The 16,191-nt window shown below is 36.1% G+C and overlaps 1 protein-coding gene across 7 annotated transcripts in view; it reads left to right on the top strand.

Moving 5' to 3' along the window:
• LAMA2 (laminin subunit alpha 2) overlaps nucleotides 1–16,191 on the top strand; it is a 603,913-nt gene that overhangs the window by 159,459 nt on the left and 428,263 nt on the right. For all 7 annotated transcript variants that reach the window (XM_036871358.1, XM_036871360.1, XM_036871357.1 and 4 more), the window contains exons 2-3: nucleotides 298–468; nucleotides 6,558–6,670. In XM_036871358.1, the coding sequence (XP_036727253.1) occupies nucleotides 298–468; nucleotides 6,558–6,670 (284 nt within the window). The remainder of the gene's footprint in view (nucleotides 1–297; nucleotides 469–6,557; nucleotides 6,671–16,191) is intronic.

The raw sequence follows: 16,191 nt of genomic DNA, 5'->3' as shown, positions 1-16,191 counted from the left end.
AGAACAGAAGACTTTTTTAAAAGTATGTTTTAGAGACAAGATTTTCTAATTATGTATTAGAGGTTAAAAATTAAGAAGATAGCTTTAGAGTTCATATTTAAGACCCAGAAAGAAAAAAAGATGTTCGCTTGATAAGACATGCTACTTATGTAGTGTACTTAATTAAGTCAGATAGTTAATTATAACTGATTATTCCATTTTCATTTAATTTAATGCTCTGGAAAACATCCTATCTTAATTTCATTTTAAAATGCAGCAAAATCATCCCACACAGCTTCATTTGTTCATCTTTTTTAGGTTTATTCCCTGCTGTCCTGAATCTTGCTTCCAATGCTCTCATCACCACAAATGCAACATGTGGAGAAAAAGGACCTGAAATGTATTGCAAATTGGTAGAGCACGTCCCTGGGCAGCCCGTGAGGAACCCTCAATGTCGGATCTGCCATCAAAACAGCAGCAATCCACACCGTACGTATTTTAGGATGAATTTGTGTGGCACTGGGTAGGAGCTGTAATTGATGATGTTGAGGCCAAAGTGCATTAAAGTCAAAAGGTTTGTGGTCCCCCAAATTTCTGGAACTTTTCTTCCACTGTGAACCTTACAGCCCCTCTCTGTCACTTAACAAACGTTACTGGAATTCCTTATGTGTAGTGGGTGTGGTGCTTGAAGAGAGATTTCTAGCTAAAGACTTGTGGCAGTCCTTAAGTTTATCACTTGCAGAAGATTATCTGAAGATGTGGTTATTAATTCATGTTTTAGTCATTCAGTGGTCACTTATATGCCAGGTACTGTGCTGGGGATCCAACAGGAATAAGATGTGGCCCCTGGCTCAGTTGAAGAAGTGGCAAAAAGCAGATTATTGCTGTGTAATGTGGTAGGTACCAAGGAAAGAATGAGCATAGGGGCTTTAGGGAGAAAGGGGAGGGTTACAAATTCAGTCCTGGTGTAGATGAAGGCTTGCCAGAAGTGACATCTAAACTGAGACCCGAGGACAAATATGAGCTGAGTAGGTAAAGGGGAGACAGAGGGAAGAGAAGGAATGCCAGGAAGAGGTTTCAGAATAAGGTGGAAAACAGTACTTGCTCAGGGAACTACAGGTAGTTAGGAATGGCTGCAACTGAAAGTGTCAGAGGGCAGAGGGTAGGGATGAGTCTGGTGCAGGGCTGGAATCAGACTATACGGTTCTTAAACACCACAGGAAGAGTGTTTCAAGGAGAGGTGTCATACAAAGCCCTCTTGGGTGGCCTCTAGGAACCACACTGATATCTCAGACTCATTCATACGTTTATTCAGCAAGCATTTGAACACTGGCTACCAGAAATGCATTCTACTGGAGCAGAGTGTTGAATCATACATAGTCCTTGACTTAAAGGACTTAGAGGGGGGAATAGGGGAAACAAAACTAAATTGAGTGCTAAGGGAACATCTAGAGATTCCTGGGAGAAAGTGACCACGTACGGAGAAAATAAGAGTTAGTAAGATGAAAAGGGGAAAAGTATAACATATAAAAAAAAGAATACATAAATCTTGAAGGCATGAAACAGCATGATCTATTCAGAGAACTATAAGTAATTAGGTTTAATGAGTAAAGAATTTATGTGGAGAAGGGGAGAATGGTGTGAGATAATTCTAGAGATGGGGGTTGATTTATAGATATATTGATACATTGGGAAATCATCAAATATTGGGGAGATTAATAAAGTGAATAATGTCAATGAGGTGCTTTATAATAAAGTTTCACAATTATACTATTTTAAAATTTACGTAGTTTTTCTTCTCTTTTTAAAAGAAGTTGTAATGCTCATAAAATGAAGAAAGCTTTCTCTCACAGTTTATATCTTTTAATCTCAAAAGAAAGTCGGGAGGCACTGTGCATTCTTTCTTGGAGCTGGTTAAAGGGAAGAATGCATAGTCCCTTCTCTATTATACAATTTAGAGATACTGAAAACGTTAATATGTTTGGAGAACTGGGACTTTTGTGAATACAATAGCTGGCCTTGTATATCACAGACTGTTAAAAAAAAAAAAGTTAAGAAGCCAAAGATGGCAAGCATTAGAAACCTTCCTTGCCTGTTAAATGACTCTGGTTATTTTCTATGGTGTAGATTGTTATGGGTGTAGGAGTCGGGAATATTGGAGCACATCCTATCTGTTTGCTGTTCTTGTAGAGAACGTTTAGGGCAAAAGACCTAGGTCAGAGCCCTGGGGAAACATCAAAAACAAGAAAATTGAGGTAAATAAGTGAAAATAAAATGAATTTAAAAATAAATGAATTGATGGACTATGAGCTTTAGGTTTGTTAGAGAAGAAGATGAAGCCTGATAGGGAGAAATTGCCATTGTTGCAAGAATTGGTAGCCTTGATGATTTCACAGAGAATGTGAGAAAGCCTGGAGGCATGGAATGACTGGGAGGGAATGATGGGGGTGGTTGGGAGTGTGTAGATGTGTGTTTAGGATGGGCTGGGCAGAGGAAGAGAGTTAGAGAGATAAAGTACGAAAATCATATATATGTGTGTTTGTGTGTGTGTGTGTGCATATATACATGTATATGTATGTGTATATATGTATGGTTATCTATATATACATGTGCATAAAATATAAATATTTATAGTTCCTGTCTACAAGTACAATGTTAGGGTAAATAAGACTTGGATATAGAAGACAATTAAACAGATATTCTGAACAGTAAACTCAGGGCTATACCTTAGGGTACATATTATCAATGATGTAGAATTTCTAAGAAGGAAAACATCAGTGGGAACTGAAGTAGCAAGAGAAAGTTCCAAGAAGGTGGTCAGACTCAGAAGGGCTCTAAAAACCTGAATTACCCGAGATAAGAGGGAAAAGCATTCCAGGAAAGGAGAAAAAGATGGAAATGTGTAAATAGAGACAGGATGGAAGGAAGGTGCAGTGATTCAGGTAGAAAATAATTGAGTGGACACTCTTGGTAGCAAAATCAGTGAGATGTATTCAACAAATTAAGTCTACGAGTGACTGTCACTCCCTTCTTCAGAGTTCCATATTCAGGGTCTTTCAGTGGAAGACATCTGTATTAGGCAATCCCACCCCATATTTTCACTTTGGGACAAAAAAGTGAATAAATTGTTTTAGTAAAGGCACATATGAGGTATGTTTTTGTATTTCCCATTTTATTTAGTTGTGGTAAGTTTTTAAAACTTATCACAGCCTACATTTACTTTGATTAATTTAATTTCAAATTACCAGCTTCATTACATTTCAAAATCCTGTTGTGGAACCAGAAATTTAGAAAGAATAATACCCCACAAGAATAAAAAATTTAGCAATAATCAACATGGATATATTTTAGTAAAAGTTGAAGCAACAGATGATAAAATTCCACTAATTCACTGAACAGCTAGAATTAATCTGGAAGGTTGGTACTTAAGTACCATACAAAGAAAAGGAAATTTGAACCTCCTGACTGTTAATAGATTGTGCTTTCCAATTAAAATAGCAGTTTGAAAGGTTTACTTCATCAATGATTCCCTCACCAATTTTCAGATGCAGTTAGCCTTTGGATTGACTTGAGTCACTATCCCTGTTGAGGATGTTATAAGTTTCTCTTTTTAAATAAGGGAAGTATGCCAACAATTAATCAGTATTTTCAAATTAATTATGATTAAAGTTTCATAATGGGGATTATGGTTAATTGTTGATTCATCTCCCAGTCTTCCTTTTCATGACTAATTCTCGTATCAATTTGACCTGAGGTGACAGATATCAAAATTTCCAATTAGATAGCTCCTCTCAAAACTACCTTATGAGCCACAAGTGTGATTTGGAAATGTGGTTGTGTGTGTGTTTTTCTATCACATGTTAAACCCACAATCTGTGAAGAAGATTCAGGAGGATGTTTAAGGAATGTTTGCTGTGATATTTATTTTTCTTCAGAAGCAATGTCAGTAATATTTCATTTATGGTTCGATTCCTAATGTGCCAATTTCAGCGCCCACTCATACCACCAAGGACATTTATTTGATATTTAGTTATGCTTCTTGTATTTGTTGATGTTATAAAGACCTAACACTTTCCCTAGCTTCAGCAGAACAAGTTAACTAGTGCTAATTATTAAATTTAGTCAGCAATTTTACTTTTCATTAATGAGATAAGGTGCCTCATCTCAGTGGACTGCTAATGTGATAAGACTTGGTACAAAACAAAGTCCATCCAGATGTTCAGCTGAATTAAGTAATTTACCAATAAAAATAGATTATTTTTGTCCTGTCTTATATACTCATGTTACCATAAGTAAATCAAAGATATAAGCCTTTATATTTTCAGTTAAACAGGTTATAGCAGACTACATTAATAAAATTAATATGTAATAAAAATGTTCACAATCTGAAAATGGCAAATTTAATGAGTATTTAGTTTTTGTAAATTTTTTGAAGATGATTTTTCTTTACTATCAGACACCTATTGCATTGAGGACTCCTTTTTGCTTGGCTTTTATCTTCAAAAATTTTATTAAATGTAATTTGTCCCCAGGAAAGATTCAGAATCCTGCATATTTTGAACAGATGTATAATTAATTCTATGTATATGCATAATAATGGCTAGAATATTAATGGTTTTAATGTTCCTCTGGTAACCCTGTGAGTTGAGAATTCCCATCCAATTACTGGTCCATGGCAAAATGAGAAAATGAAAACAAAATTCCAAATTTTTTATGAAGATAAAATGAATACCTTTTAAAGAATTATCCTTCATTTTAATATTGTGTTGTTTTAAAACTTTTGTTGTTTTTAAATGTCCTCCATTTTATGAAATAAGTGATATTTTAAATGATAGCAAGAGTAGGCTGAACGCTACTATTACCTTGAGAAATAAAGAGCTAGAAGTCCTGTATCAAGTCCACAAATCTCTTTCACACACATTTAATTTTTTTTTTTTTTTACTTTTTTCTGAGAGTTAAGATTCTGGGTACCTGTGCTATGAGTGGAGTTATGTTATCCTCACTTCAGGAATGACACAGAGTTTAAGTGACTTGCCCATGGTCAGTTAAGTGCTAAAAGGTGGATCCAGATAGACTGTCCAGCTCCTCATACTCCAGCACTTCATGGTTCAAATCTTATGCTCTTTCATCACCATTATCATTAAAACACCTGGCTAGATTACTACATTATGTCCACAGATTGAAAGTCTGTGTTTGTTCCTCATAGTGATATGGCTTGTTTATTATTTGAAATATTCCTTCAATTTGCAAAAAATGATTATGTTCTAATAAAAGGGTATTCTTAGGCCATTCATTTGAAACATCTTCCCAAGGAATTAGTGTTATAAAAGTTCTCACGACTGACACTCCAAAGCATAATTAATCAGAGTAGCAGGGAAGCTAACCTCCACTTTGTTTACATTTCTGTGGGCAAATAGGCTGACTTCCAAGTGAGATGTTAGGAAGTTAAGAAATCTTACTGCAGCCCTAGGAATAGAAATAGGAACATCCCCAGCAAACTGCCTTCCTGCCATCCTCGCCCGTGCCTGAGCTGGGCCGGATAAGAGGAGGAACAAGTTCTGTTCCTCCTTACTTGGGAAATGAGAAGCACAGATTGCAGATAAGAACCAATGACTGCATCCAAAAAGGAACAAGAGCTTTGACACTCCAGAGGTAACGGTTGCTGTTGTGAGATGCATGGAACTAAGTGGGAGGAGATGAGGAATCTGTGAGTTTTGAGGATTGTAAGAAGGAACTGTGCGGGGAGGTGGCAACGATTGTCCACACCTCCTGTTTTTTATTGCCAATCTCCTTTTTAATTTTCACAATACGTCCTGTTCTCATGTATCTGGAGTAAAGACAAGGGGAGATCCATGTTTAGTTAGTAGGATGGAGTTTCATGTGCCGAGCTCTCTTTGCTTGCTTTTATTGTCCAGACCCCTCCACTGAGTTAGTGATTATGGGGACAGGCACCGCTGGATGGGATATTTGGAGTATCTTTCATTATATTTTTAAATAGTGGTTTAAATAGAAAGTTGGCATATTGAGGACTGACTGCAAAAAGCCTCATAGGATTGATTTGACAGCATTTTCTATTAAAACCAGATACATATTGAATTGCCCAAGTCCTGGCAATAATGTATGTGTCAGAAGGGCAAATCTTCAAGTACCTTTCAACCACAATTCAGGATTTTATATTTCTGTTCAAAAAGTTGATGTCATACTAGAGCTGCCTCAAACAGTAGAGTTTTTGCTTCTTTGAATGACTGACACATCAATTAGACTTCAATATCATTTCGTCACACTTAATTTCTGTAGTTATCTTTAAAGTTGCCCGTTTTAGTTGATGGCCAGAGTGCTGAACAGCTTCTTCTCTTATAGTCTTTAACCATTTCACACTACCTTGCGGAGCGCTGTGAAAAAGTCGACAGTAACCAAATTCTGTTAAAGATATGAATTGCTCTCTCTTTATGTTATTTTAATGTTTGACCTTCACATGATGATGGTTTTAACTTAGTTTTACTTTTTACTTTTAAAAAACAGCTATAAATTCTTCATATGATCTTTTCTCCTTTCACATGCTGCTGCTGATTCAATAGTGAGACACCCGATTACAAATGCTATTGATGGAAAGAACACTTGGTGGCAGAGTCCCAGTATTAAGAATGGAATCGAATACCATTATGTGACAATTACACTGGATTTACAGCAGGTATTATGCCTTCTTTTACTTTTCATCTTATTTTTTATCATTTTCCACTTTGAAATTGGATCTTGGATTTGCTATTTGTGTAGCTAGCAGTTCTTGGGTTAAAGGATACTCTTTCTTATTACCCTCCATTGTTTTCTTGATACAGTGAACAAAGGGGCTTATTCATTTAGTAAATTGCTATTTTAAAATATTTGGCATTTATTTCTAAAGCACAATTATTTGGGTTGGCCCAGAAGTTCATTCGGTTTTTTCCATAACACCTTATGGAAAAACCCAAACTCACTTTTGGGCCAGCCCAATAAAATGAATTCGCATGAGAAGTTTAGAGCTGAATTAGGAGCTGACTCTGTTTTGACCAATGAGAGTTAATGATAAAAATGTTGATCAATGAAATCTTACATAAAGAAAATATAATAGTGCCATTTTAAAACTTTTAAAATAATAGAGTGCTGCCACTCTGCTCATGGTGGGCGTACGAAAAGGTTCTTGGATAACAGGACTCTTGAGTACATTGCCTCTCATTACTGGGAGTTGAGCAAGATGTGACGGTTGATTCTTAAAGTTGGGCCAGTAATGAGGTAACAAGCCTTGTAGTTGTATAAAATAGATGTTGGAAGTTGTTAGAGTTTGTGGTACATAGGTCTAGGTGCCATCTACCTTAATTTTTTTTCTTCTTTCTGTTTACAATATTCAGGTCAGGTGGAAAGTATTCATCAAGAATTATTTAGGCTTGCAAATAGGATGGAGTCTGGAAAAATGTTCCCATATTTTACTGTTATTCCAAATACAAAAGTTTATTTGATTGACTGAAGGCTGAGACTGGAAATGTTGAATTTAGATGACTTTTTTAATGCAACCTGTTTCTCTCTCACTCTCTGGGATAGCATAGGAAAGATACTTAGGCATTCCTCCCTGACCCAGTAGAGGCAGAGCAGCAAAGGGGCTTGGGGTTAGTGGAGAGGATATGGCTAAAATAGTTAATGACAGATACCATAACTGCAGAGCTTGTGTTTCCACATGTGATCACAGAGGAGGAAAGCACTAGCCAGTGGGGGTTTGTCACATTCTCAGGATGCCAGATAGGCACCAGGAATTTCCCTAATGGATGCTGTTTGTCATCAATAGGATATGAACTACCCACTTCAGGTTTGGAGCCCATTTTGGCCAGGGTGCACATATTCAGGAATTGCAAAGGGCTGGTTGGTAGGTCTCACAGCAGATACTCTTTCCACCCATTTGGGACTCCGCAGGACTTGAGCAACAGGGTAGCAGCAGGGACACAGTGCTGCAGCTAAATTGCCAACTGGCATGTATTTATTTCTACCCATACTGGCAGCTGAATGTCAGCCTTGAGTTAATATTTCTCAGGAAATCTCAGAGCACAGTCAGGGAAGGCAGGCAAACTACTACATTGATCAATTATGCTTTAGTTCAGTGAAGTCTTATGCATGAATTCCCTGAAAATCCTAGCCTCAAAATGGACTTTATCTCTCTATGGATAAAGACAACTTGGTCCTTTGCCAGTCACAGCAATTGTCCCCCATCATGTGGTCATTGAAAGTTGCAATCCAACTTTCCAATCAGGAGTGAGTCTGCTGTCTATTGCCTTGGGTCATCTCCTGGGATAGGGAATCAATAAATAGTGATGGTTCATTGCTCTGGTTTACTCTCTGCCTATTCTTTTAAATCACACATGGAGCAGGAGACTCAATTTTTAATATAATTTGCACAAGTCACTTATACTACTCTTTGAGCTCAACCACAATAGCATTGGGTTGGCCAAAATGTTCATTTGGGTTTTTCTGTAACATCTTATAGAAAAACCTGAACGAACTTCTTGATCAACCCTATGTTAAGAGGCACACCTCATTTTACTATGCTTTGTTTTATTATGCTTTGCAGATATTGCATTTTTTTTTTACAGATTGAAGGTTTGTGGCAACTCTGTGGCCAGCAAGTCTATTGGCACCATTTGTCCAACTGATTTGCTCACTTCGTGTCTCTGTGTCACATTTTGGTAATTCTTGCAATATTTCAAACTTTTTCCTTATTATTATACTTGTTATGGTAATCTGTGATCAGTGAGCTTTGATGTTGCTATTATAGTTGTTCTGGGGTCCACGAACCATGCGCATACAAGAAGGTGAACTTAGTAACTGTTGCATATGTGCTGACTGCTCACTAACCGGTCATTTCCCCATCTCTCTCCCTCTCCTTGGGCCTTCCTATTCCCTGAGACACACAACATTGAAATTATTAACCATACAATTAATAACCCTACAATGGCCTCTAAGTGTTCAAGTGAAAGGAAGAGTTGCACATCTCTCACTTTAAATCAAAAGCTAGAAATAATTAAGCTTATTGAGGAAGGCATGTCAAAAGCTGAGATAGGTGAAAAGCTAGACCTCTTGCACCAGTTAGCCAAGTTGTGAATGCAAACGAAAAGTTCTGGAAGGAAACTAAAGAACATTTAGTTCTTTGTTGCTCCAATGAACACACAGATGATAAGAAACCAGAATAGCATTATTGCTGACATGGAGAACGTTTTAGTGGTCTGGAAAGAAGATCAAACCAGCCACAACCTTCCCTTAAGGCAAAGCCTAATCCAGAGCTAGGCCCTAACTCTCTTCAATTTTACAAAGGCTGAGAGAGGTGAGGAAGCTACAGAAGAAAAGTTTGAAGCCAGCAGAGATTAGTTCATCAAGTTTAAGGAAAGAAACTGTCTTCATAACATGTAAGTGCCAGGTAAAGCAGCAAGTACTGATGCAGATCAGATGCAAGCTGCAGCAAGTTATCCAGAAGGTCTAACTAAGATAATTCATGAAGGTAGGGACACTAAACAACAGATTTTCAGTGTAGATGAAACAGGCTTCTATTGGAAGAAGATGCCATCTAGTACTTTTATAGCTAGAGAGGAGAAGTCAATGCCTGGCTTCAAATCTTCAAAGGACAGGCTGACTCTCTTGTTAGGGGCTAATGCAGCTGGTGACTTGACGTTAAGGCCAATGCTCATTTACCATTCCCAAAATCCCAGGGCCCTTAAGAATTATGCTAAATTTACTCTGCCTGTGCTGTGGAACAGCAAAGCCTGGATGACAGCACATCTGTTTACAAGATGCTTTATTGAATATTTTAAGCCCACTGTTGAGAACTATTGCTCAAAAAAAAAAGATTCCTTTCAAAATATTACTGCTCATTGACAGTGCACCTGTTCACCCAAGAGCTCTGATGGAGATGTACAAGGAGATTCATGTTGTTTTCATGCCCGCTAACACAAGATCCATTATGCAGTCCATGGATCAAGGAGTAATTTCAACTTCTGAGTATTATTATTTAAGAAATACATTTTGTAAGGCTACAGGTGTCATAGATAGTGATTCTTCTGATGGGCTGGGGCAAAGTAAATTGAAAACCTTTTGGAAAGGATTCACCATTCTAAATGGCATTAGGAACATTCGTGATTCATGGGAAGAGGTCAAAATATCAACATTAACGGGAGTTTGGAAGAAGTTGATTCCAACCCTAATGGATGGTTTGGAGGGGTTCAAGACTTTAGTGGAGGAAGTAACTACAGATGAGGTGGAAATAGCAAAAGAACTGGAATTAGAATGGAGCCTGAAGATGTGACAGACTTGCTGCAATCTCATGATTAACAGGTAGGGAGTTGCTTCTTATGGATGAGCAAAGAAAGTGGTTCCCTGAGATGGAATGTACTTCTGGTGACAGTGCTATAAAGACTGTTGAAATGACAACAAAGGATTTAGAATATTACATAAACTTAGCTGACAAAGCAGCAGCAGGTTTGAAAAGATTGACTCCAATTTTGAAAGCATTTGGGTAAAATGCTATTGAACAGTATTGCATACTACAGAGAAATTGTTCATGAAAGGAAGAGTAAATCAATGCAGCAATGTTGTCTTATTTTAAGAGGTTGCCACAGCCACCCCAACCTTCAGCAACCACCACCCTGATCATTCAGCAACCATCAACTTCCAGGCAAGACCCTCCACCAGCAAAACGATTTTGACTGGCTGAAGGCTCACATGATGTTTAGCATTTTTTAGCAATAAAGTATTTTAAAAATTAAGATATGTACATTGTTTTTTAGACACAATGTTGTTGCACATTTAATAGGCTATAGTATAGTGCAAACAAAAGTTTTACATGCACTGGGAAACTAAAAATATTTATGAGACTCACTTTATTGTGATATTTGCCTTATTGCAGTGGTCTGGAATCGAGCCCTCAGTGTCTCTGAGGTATGCCTGCATTTGTTATTAAACATAGCAGCATTTTTTCCTTCTAATTTGCAACTGGATGATACAATCACAGGTTTTTACTAAATCATTTTTACTCAACATACCTATCATTATTAATTCCACAGGTCAAAGAGTGCATCTGAAAACCCATTTTTCAATGAAGCCATTTATATTTTCCCATTTGCTTTGCATCCCCACTCATCCATTCCCCATGGTATCTTTGTTTTCCTGTTCTCTCTTCTTCCCTTTTAGTTTAGAGGTGTGAATACTCAAGACATCTTTTATAGTTCAGTCTTCATAACAAGTGGCAAGAATCTGTTTATAAGATCAGTTTACCTGTCTCCAGAGTCTGGAGTAAACCTCATGGAAGTGGCACAGACATGTGTCCTCGTATGGTCTCATATCCCAGAATGGCACCCACCCATGCCCTTATTCACTTCAGCCCTCTCTTACCTCCTGTGAATCAACTCATCATGTGTTTAAGAGAAGCAGAACACAACCTATAAAATAAAACAAATCCTTATTTCTACTTGTCTCAAGATTTTAATTTAGTCAATGATTTAATAATGTAAAAAGCTAAGCAGATTTTGTAATCAGATTTTATAAGGGAATTCCACAGACAGAAAGGGGATTTAGACCTCTTATTTAGCCTCAGCCTTTGGAGGAACAAACTGTGGAACAGGTTCTTAAACCTATTCAATTAAGGGGCAAAGCTGCAGGAAGGCATGTTACAGTGCATTGGCAACAGAGAAAATGTGGACATCCTTATTATATCATTTACTACTTACAATTAGCTGATAAGGCAGCTAGTATTATTATCCCTCTTTAATAGTTGAAGAACACTAAGACTTAGAAAAATTAAGTGACTTGGGCTTCCTACTAAAGTCTATTACGGGCAGGGCTGGGATTTCATCCGGAGTTGTCTGAATCCAGACCCCAAACTATGCCAGTATTTCCTAAACTGGGATTGGAAGATCTAACTTAGGGAGAATTTTTGGTATATAATTTCAAGGGGTCCGTACATTGTTTGGGTTTAAGGAATACTGGGTTATCATCTCCTGGCTTACACAGGAGAATATAGCCAAAGTCTGTTTTGTCGTAAAACAAGGACTAGATCTCTTATTTTCTACTACACTTTAGCGTATCTCTAAAACAGCATAACTTCAGTCTTTTTCACCTACAACGTGAAGGATTAATAGGCTTTTCATCATAATATGAGCTATTATTCAGCTGGGAGGCAAGGGCAGTAGTTTCATAATGAATAGGTAAATATCACTAAATGTTTGTCATTGTTTCAGCAAGAGGTTTGACCATTTATTAGTTCTCCTTTTTATTTTGAGATGGATGAATTTCAACAAGTGCCAGTTTTTTGTTGTTGATAATATACTTGGCTCCTCCGTGAAATACTTTTAATAAGTTACTATTTTAAATAAAGGTCACCATTGGATTTCCTTGATTGAATCATTATAGATTATACTGGGAAATTTCTTTTACATTTTATCATTCAAGATGAGCCCTAGAAAAATATAACACTTATTGAGAAGAAAATAGGTACTTATTTTATAGATTGTTTTTAGATTTTTATTACTAAGGGATTATTAACTTTTCCCAATACTACTATTTACTCACAGCATATCTTGAGCAAATAATTTAATCATGCTGTGCCCCAAGTTCTAGATTAGCAAAATAAATGTTATAATATCATGGCAAGAAATTGAAATAACGATAATAGCAATACAACAACTAAATTACCTCTGACAATTACAGTTATCATAAAGACCTACTATCAGCATAATCTCAAAGAGAAGCTTAGCTGTTCCAATGATGTGTATGCAAAACCCCAGTATAATGGTAAAGAAAACTATACATAAATTTAGAAGACAGTAATAGGAAATTGAAGGTTAATAGGATGTCCAAAATATTCCATTTTAGTCCCTTTCCAACCGGATTTCACGACAATATATATTATAATATCTGATCTCATTTTATGACTTTTAAAAATCTGGCCATTTTCTTAGGCCTGCCCTTTGATTTGTTTAGGAAGAAAGTTGATTGGCAAGTGGGTTAAAATTCAGAGGGGCAGCTTTTTAATAGACCTTTAAAAAACGGACATTGAGTCATATTCTTTCCTGGATAATCCAGGTACGCCATGGAATTAGTTATGCTCATGTGTAGGAATCTCCTTTATCTCAATACATAATTCCCTTCTCTTCCTGGTTTATCCCCCAAAACTAAAAATGCATTTATCAAGAAAAATTGTCTTACAGCTACAGAGATCAAGTTCCACATGTTCTTGACCTAAATGTTTTATTCATTGACCTTATAGAGACATATCTAGTGAGATAGGTTAACAGTTTAAAATGAGAGTTATGTTTTGGAGGAGGATGAATTAATATTTCTATACAAATATTGCTATACTTTTGGAATGTGTGTGAATAGCATAGAGCCATTTTTTCTTGAACTGTTAATGTAATAATTAATCCCTTATGTAATAATAAAGCATGAAAAAAGTGAGATAGATACAATTAATTATTAAATATTCAACAGGGAGAAAGGAGTATAAATGACATTCCTATATTTAATATCCCATTATCTAAATAAGGAAGATACACATGATATATTAAAAAGTGAGACAAGATTTACATAGCTCTGGTTGAATATGGTTCTGTTCAATACAGTCTATTTGGTCTGTCTCCTGGAGACAGATCTCTATGAAGGATTTAGCCCATGGCATGATGATTAGGTGTATTCCCCTGTTGTCCTTCTAGATTGAGCATTCTTGAAGGCAGAATTCTCAGGCTGTTTCTACCCACCATGGCACTCAGCATCTAGCAGAAACTCAGCAGATTTGACGAAAGAATGGTTCATGGTTGCTCTTCAAATCACTGAATTTTTTCTTGGTATTATTTGGGTCACTGCTAAATTGATGAATATAAAACTAACTATAGTGGAGATTATAATCTACACGTTCAAAATGTCCTACATGATACATTTTGTTTAATATAGCAGAATATAATTAAATTCACAGTTCTTTACCTGCTTTAGTTTTTTTTTTTAAGATCATTGATTCAATGTCACAAGTAGGATCTGTGGTTAATTAGAAAGTGTAATCTCTCTCACTAAATGAATTTGTGCTGATCTTTTAATCACTAATAAAAGTGACTACTAGCTTTAGTGTCTATATTGTGCAGAGCATTAGTTCTAATTTTCTCCCCTTCAGTCTACTTTCAATGCTGCACTCACATTGATTTTAGTACCAAATTGGATCAGATCACTCCTTCCACTAAAACCCTCTAATGGCACTCAGTGGAAAAAGCACAATTACCCATAAGGATTAACCTCACCCCCTTTCATCTCTGGCCTCAGTCTCCCCTCTTCAGTTGCCCCACTGACTACTTCACTGAGTCTCGAAGTCCTTTGCACTTGCTGTTCCTTGTGTTGGAATTATTTTCCCTAATTTCCATACAGTCTGTTTCATTTCCTTTGGATTTTTATTCAAGTGTCATGTTCATAGCAAGGACCTCCTTGATAATCCTATTGAAAATTACAAATCCCGCCCTACTTCCTAACCCATTTCCCTACTTTATTTTTCTCCATAAAGTACATGGCTGTCTAACTTACTACATATATTTTACTACAGCTGTTCCTCGACTTATGATGGAATCACATCCCAATAAACCGATCGCAAATTGAAAATATTGTAAGTTAAAAATGCATTTGATACACCTAACCAAACCTCATAGCTCAGCCTAGCCTACGTTAAACATGCTCAGAACACTTACATTAGCCTACAACTGGGCAAAACCACCTAACACAGGCATACTTTATAATAAAGTGTTAAATATTTCACCAGTAATTTATTGAATGCTGTACTAAAAATGAAAAACAGAATGGGTGTGTGGGTACAAAGTGGTTGAAAGTGTATCAGTTGCTTACCTTCCTGATCCCGTGGCTGACTGTGTCTTGCTGCTCACGGCCACTGCCCAGCATCACAAGAGAGCATCATACCACATATTGCTAGCCTGGAAAAGATACAAATTCAAAATCTGAAGTGAAACATAGTAAGTCCAAGACCATCTGTATTTGTATTGAATGTTGTTTATCTCCCCTTTTAAAATGCAATTTTCATGAGAGTGGAGATATTCGTTTGTTGTTTTTTTGAATTGCTGCATTCTAAGCACTTGGAATAGTACACAGCATATAAGAGGTACTCTATAGATTTATATTAAATGAATAAATGATTGAATGAATAAACAAAACACCAATTCATAGTGTAAGAATCATATTAAAGCTGAAAATTAAACAAAGGAAGAAATATTCTTACTGTATTTCTTATGATAAAATATGCTATGCATTTTCAAATTTATGATTTCTCCTTTAAGTCTCCAGTTAAATAGCATGAAGTAAATTTTCTCACTAGTCCTTTTACTAAACATGTTCTAAACTTCAGTCATATTTGTCACTCTCTGTGTGACTTTACCACATTTATAGCTTTATTTGGGAAAAGCAGATTTTAATCAATTTAACTATTCCTTTATAACAGAGAAGTCTAGAACTGTAATTTTTTAATTGATATTTTAAAATTTCCCAGTTGAAAAAAAGTAGAAGTATAAAAGGGGGAAAATGCCACCAGAATGCTGTTTAAACAAGATTCTAGACAAAAGATATTATGTATTTTGATATAAATAGTTAATAAACCAAATTCTAGCAACATCATGAAAATGTAAATGTTTTGGAGATGCAGATCCTATTTCAAATAGTGTCAAGATGACTACCCTGGAAAATGATTCTTGAAACCAGGGAATAAATACAAGAATTTTTTTTAAAAATAGAAATAATAATACAAAATGAAAAGATCTGTTAAAAATTTTAAATCATACTGATTCTGTTATGCAAAGTCTGAAGAGGACTGCTTAAAATAGACTGAATGTGGGCAATTTTTCACAGCTGTCTGATGACTTCCACACATGAAACACAACTGTATTTCCTCATGTTGGTGGAATATTGTGTATTCTCCCATTTTATTCTTGAAGACTAAGTTTTTACTTATTATATTTATATATGCTTATATATATAATTATACTTATATATAGTTATATATCATATGCACATATAGAGTTTTTTCCTAGAAGTTGACTGTATATTTAAGTTATGTGATAGCATGTGTGTTTTAGTTTGTAGATAATACATGTTTTCACTATGACCCTGAGTCTTAAAAATACTAAAATGGCAAGAAGGATGAGCAAGAGGCTAAGGAGAAAG

This window comes from Balaenoptera musculus, chromosome 12 (assembly GCF_009873245.2).
Source record: "Balaenoptera musculus isolate JJ_BM4_2016_0621 chromosome 12, mBalMus1.pri.v3, whole genome shotgun sequence".
Taxonomy (NCBI): Eukaryota; Metazoa; Chordata; class Mammalia; order Artiodactyla; family Balaenopteridae; genus Balaenoptera; species Balaenoptera musculus.
Note: the sequence above shows the minus strand (reverse complement) of the source record. Positions and strands in the feature narration are given on the sequence as shown.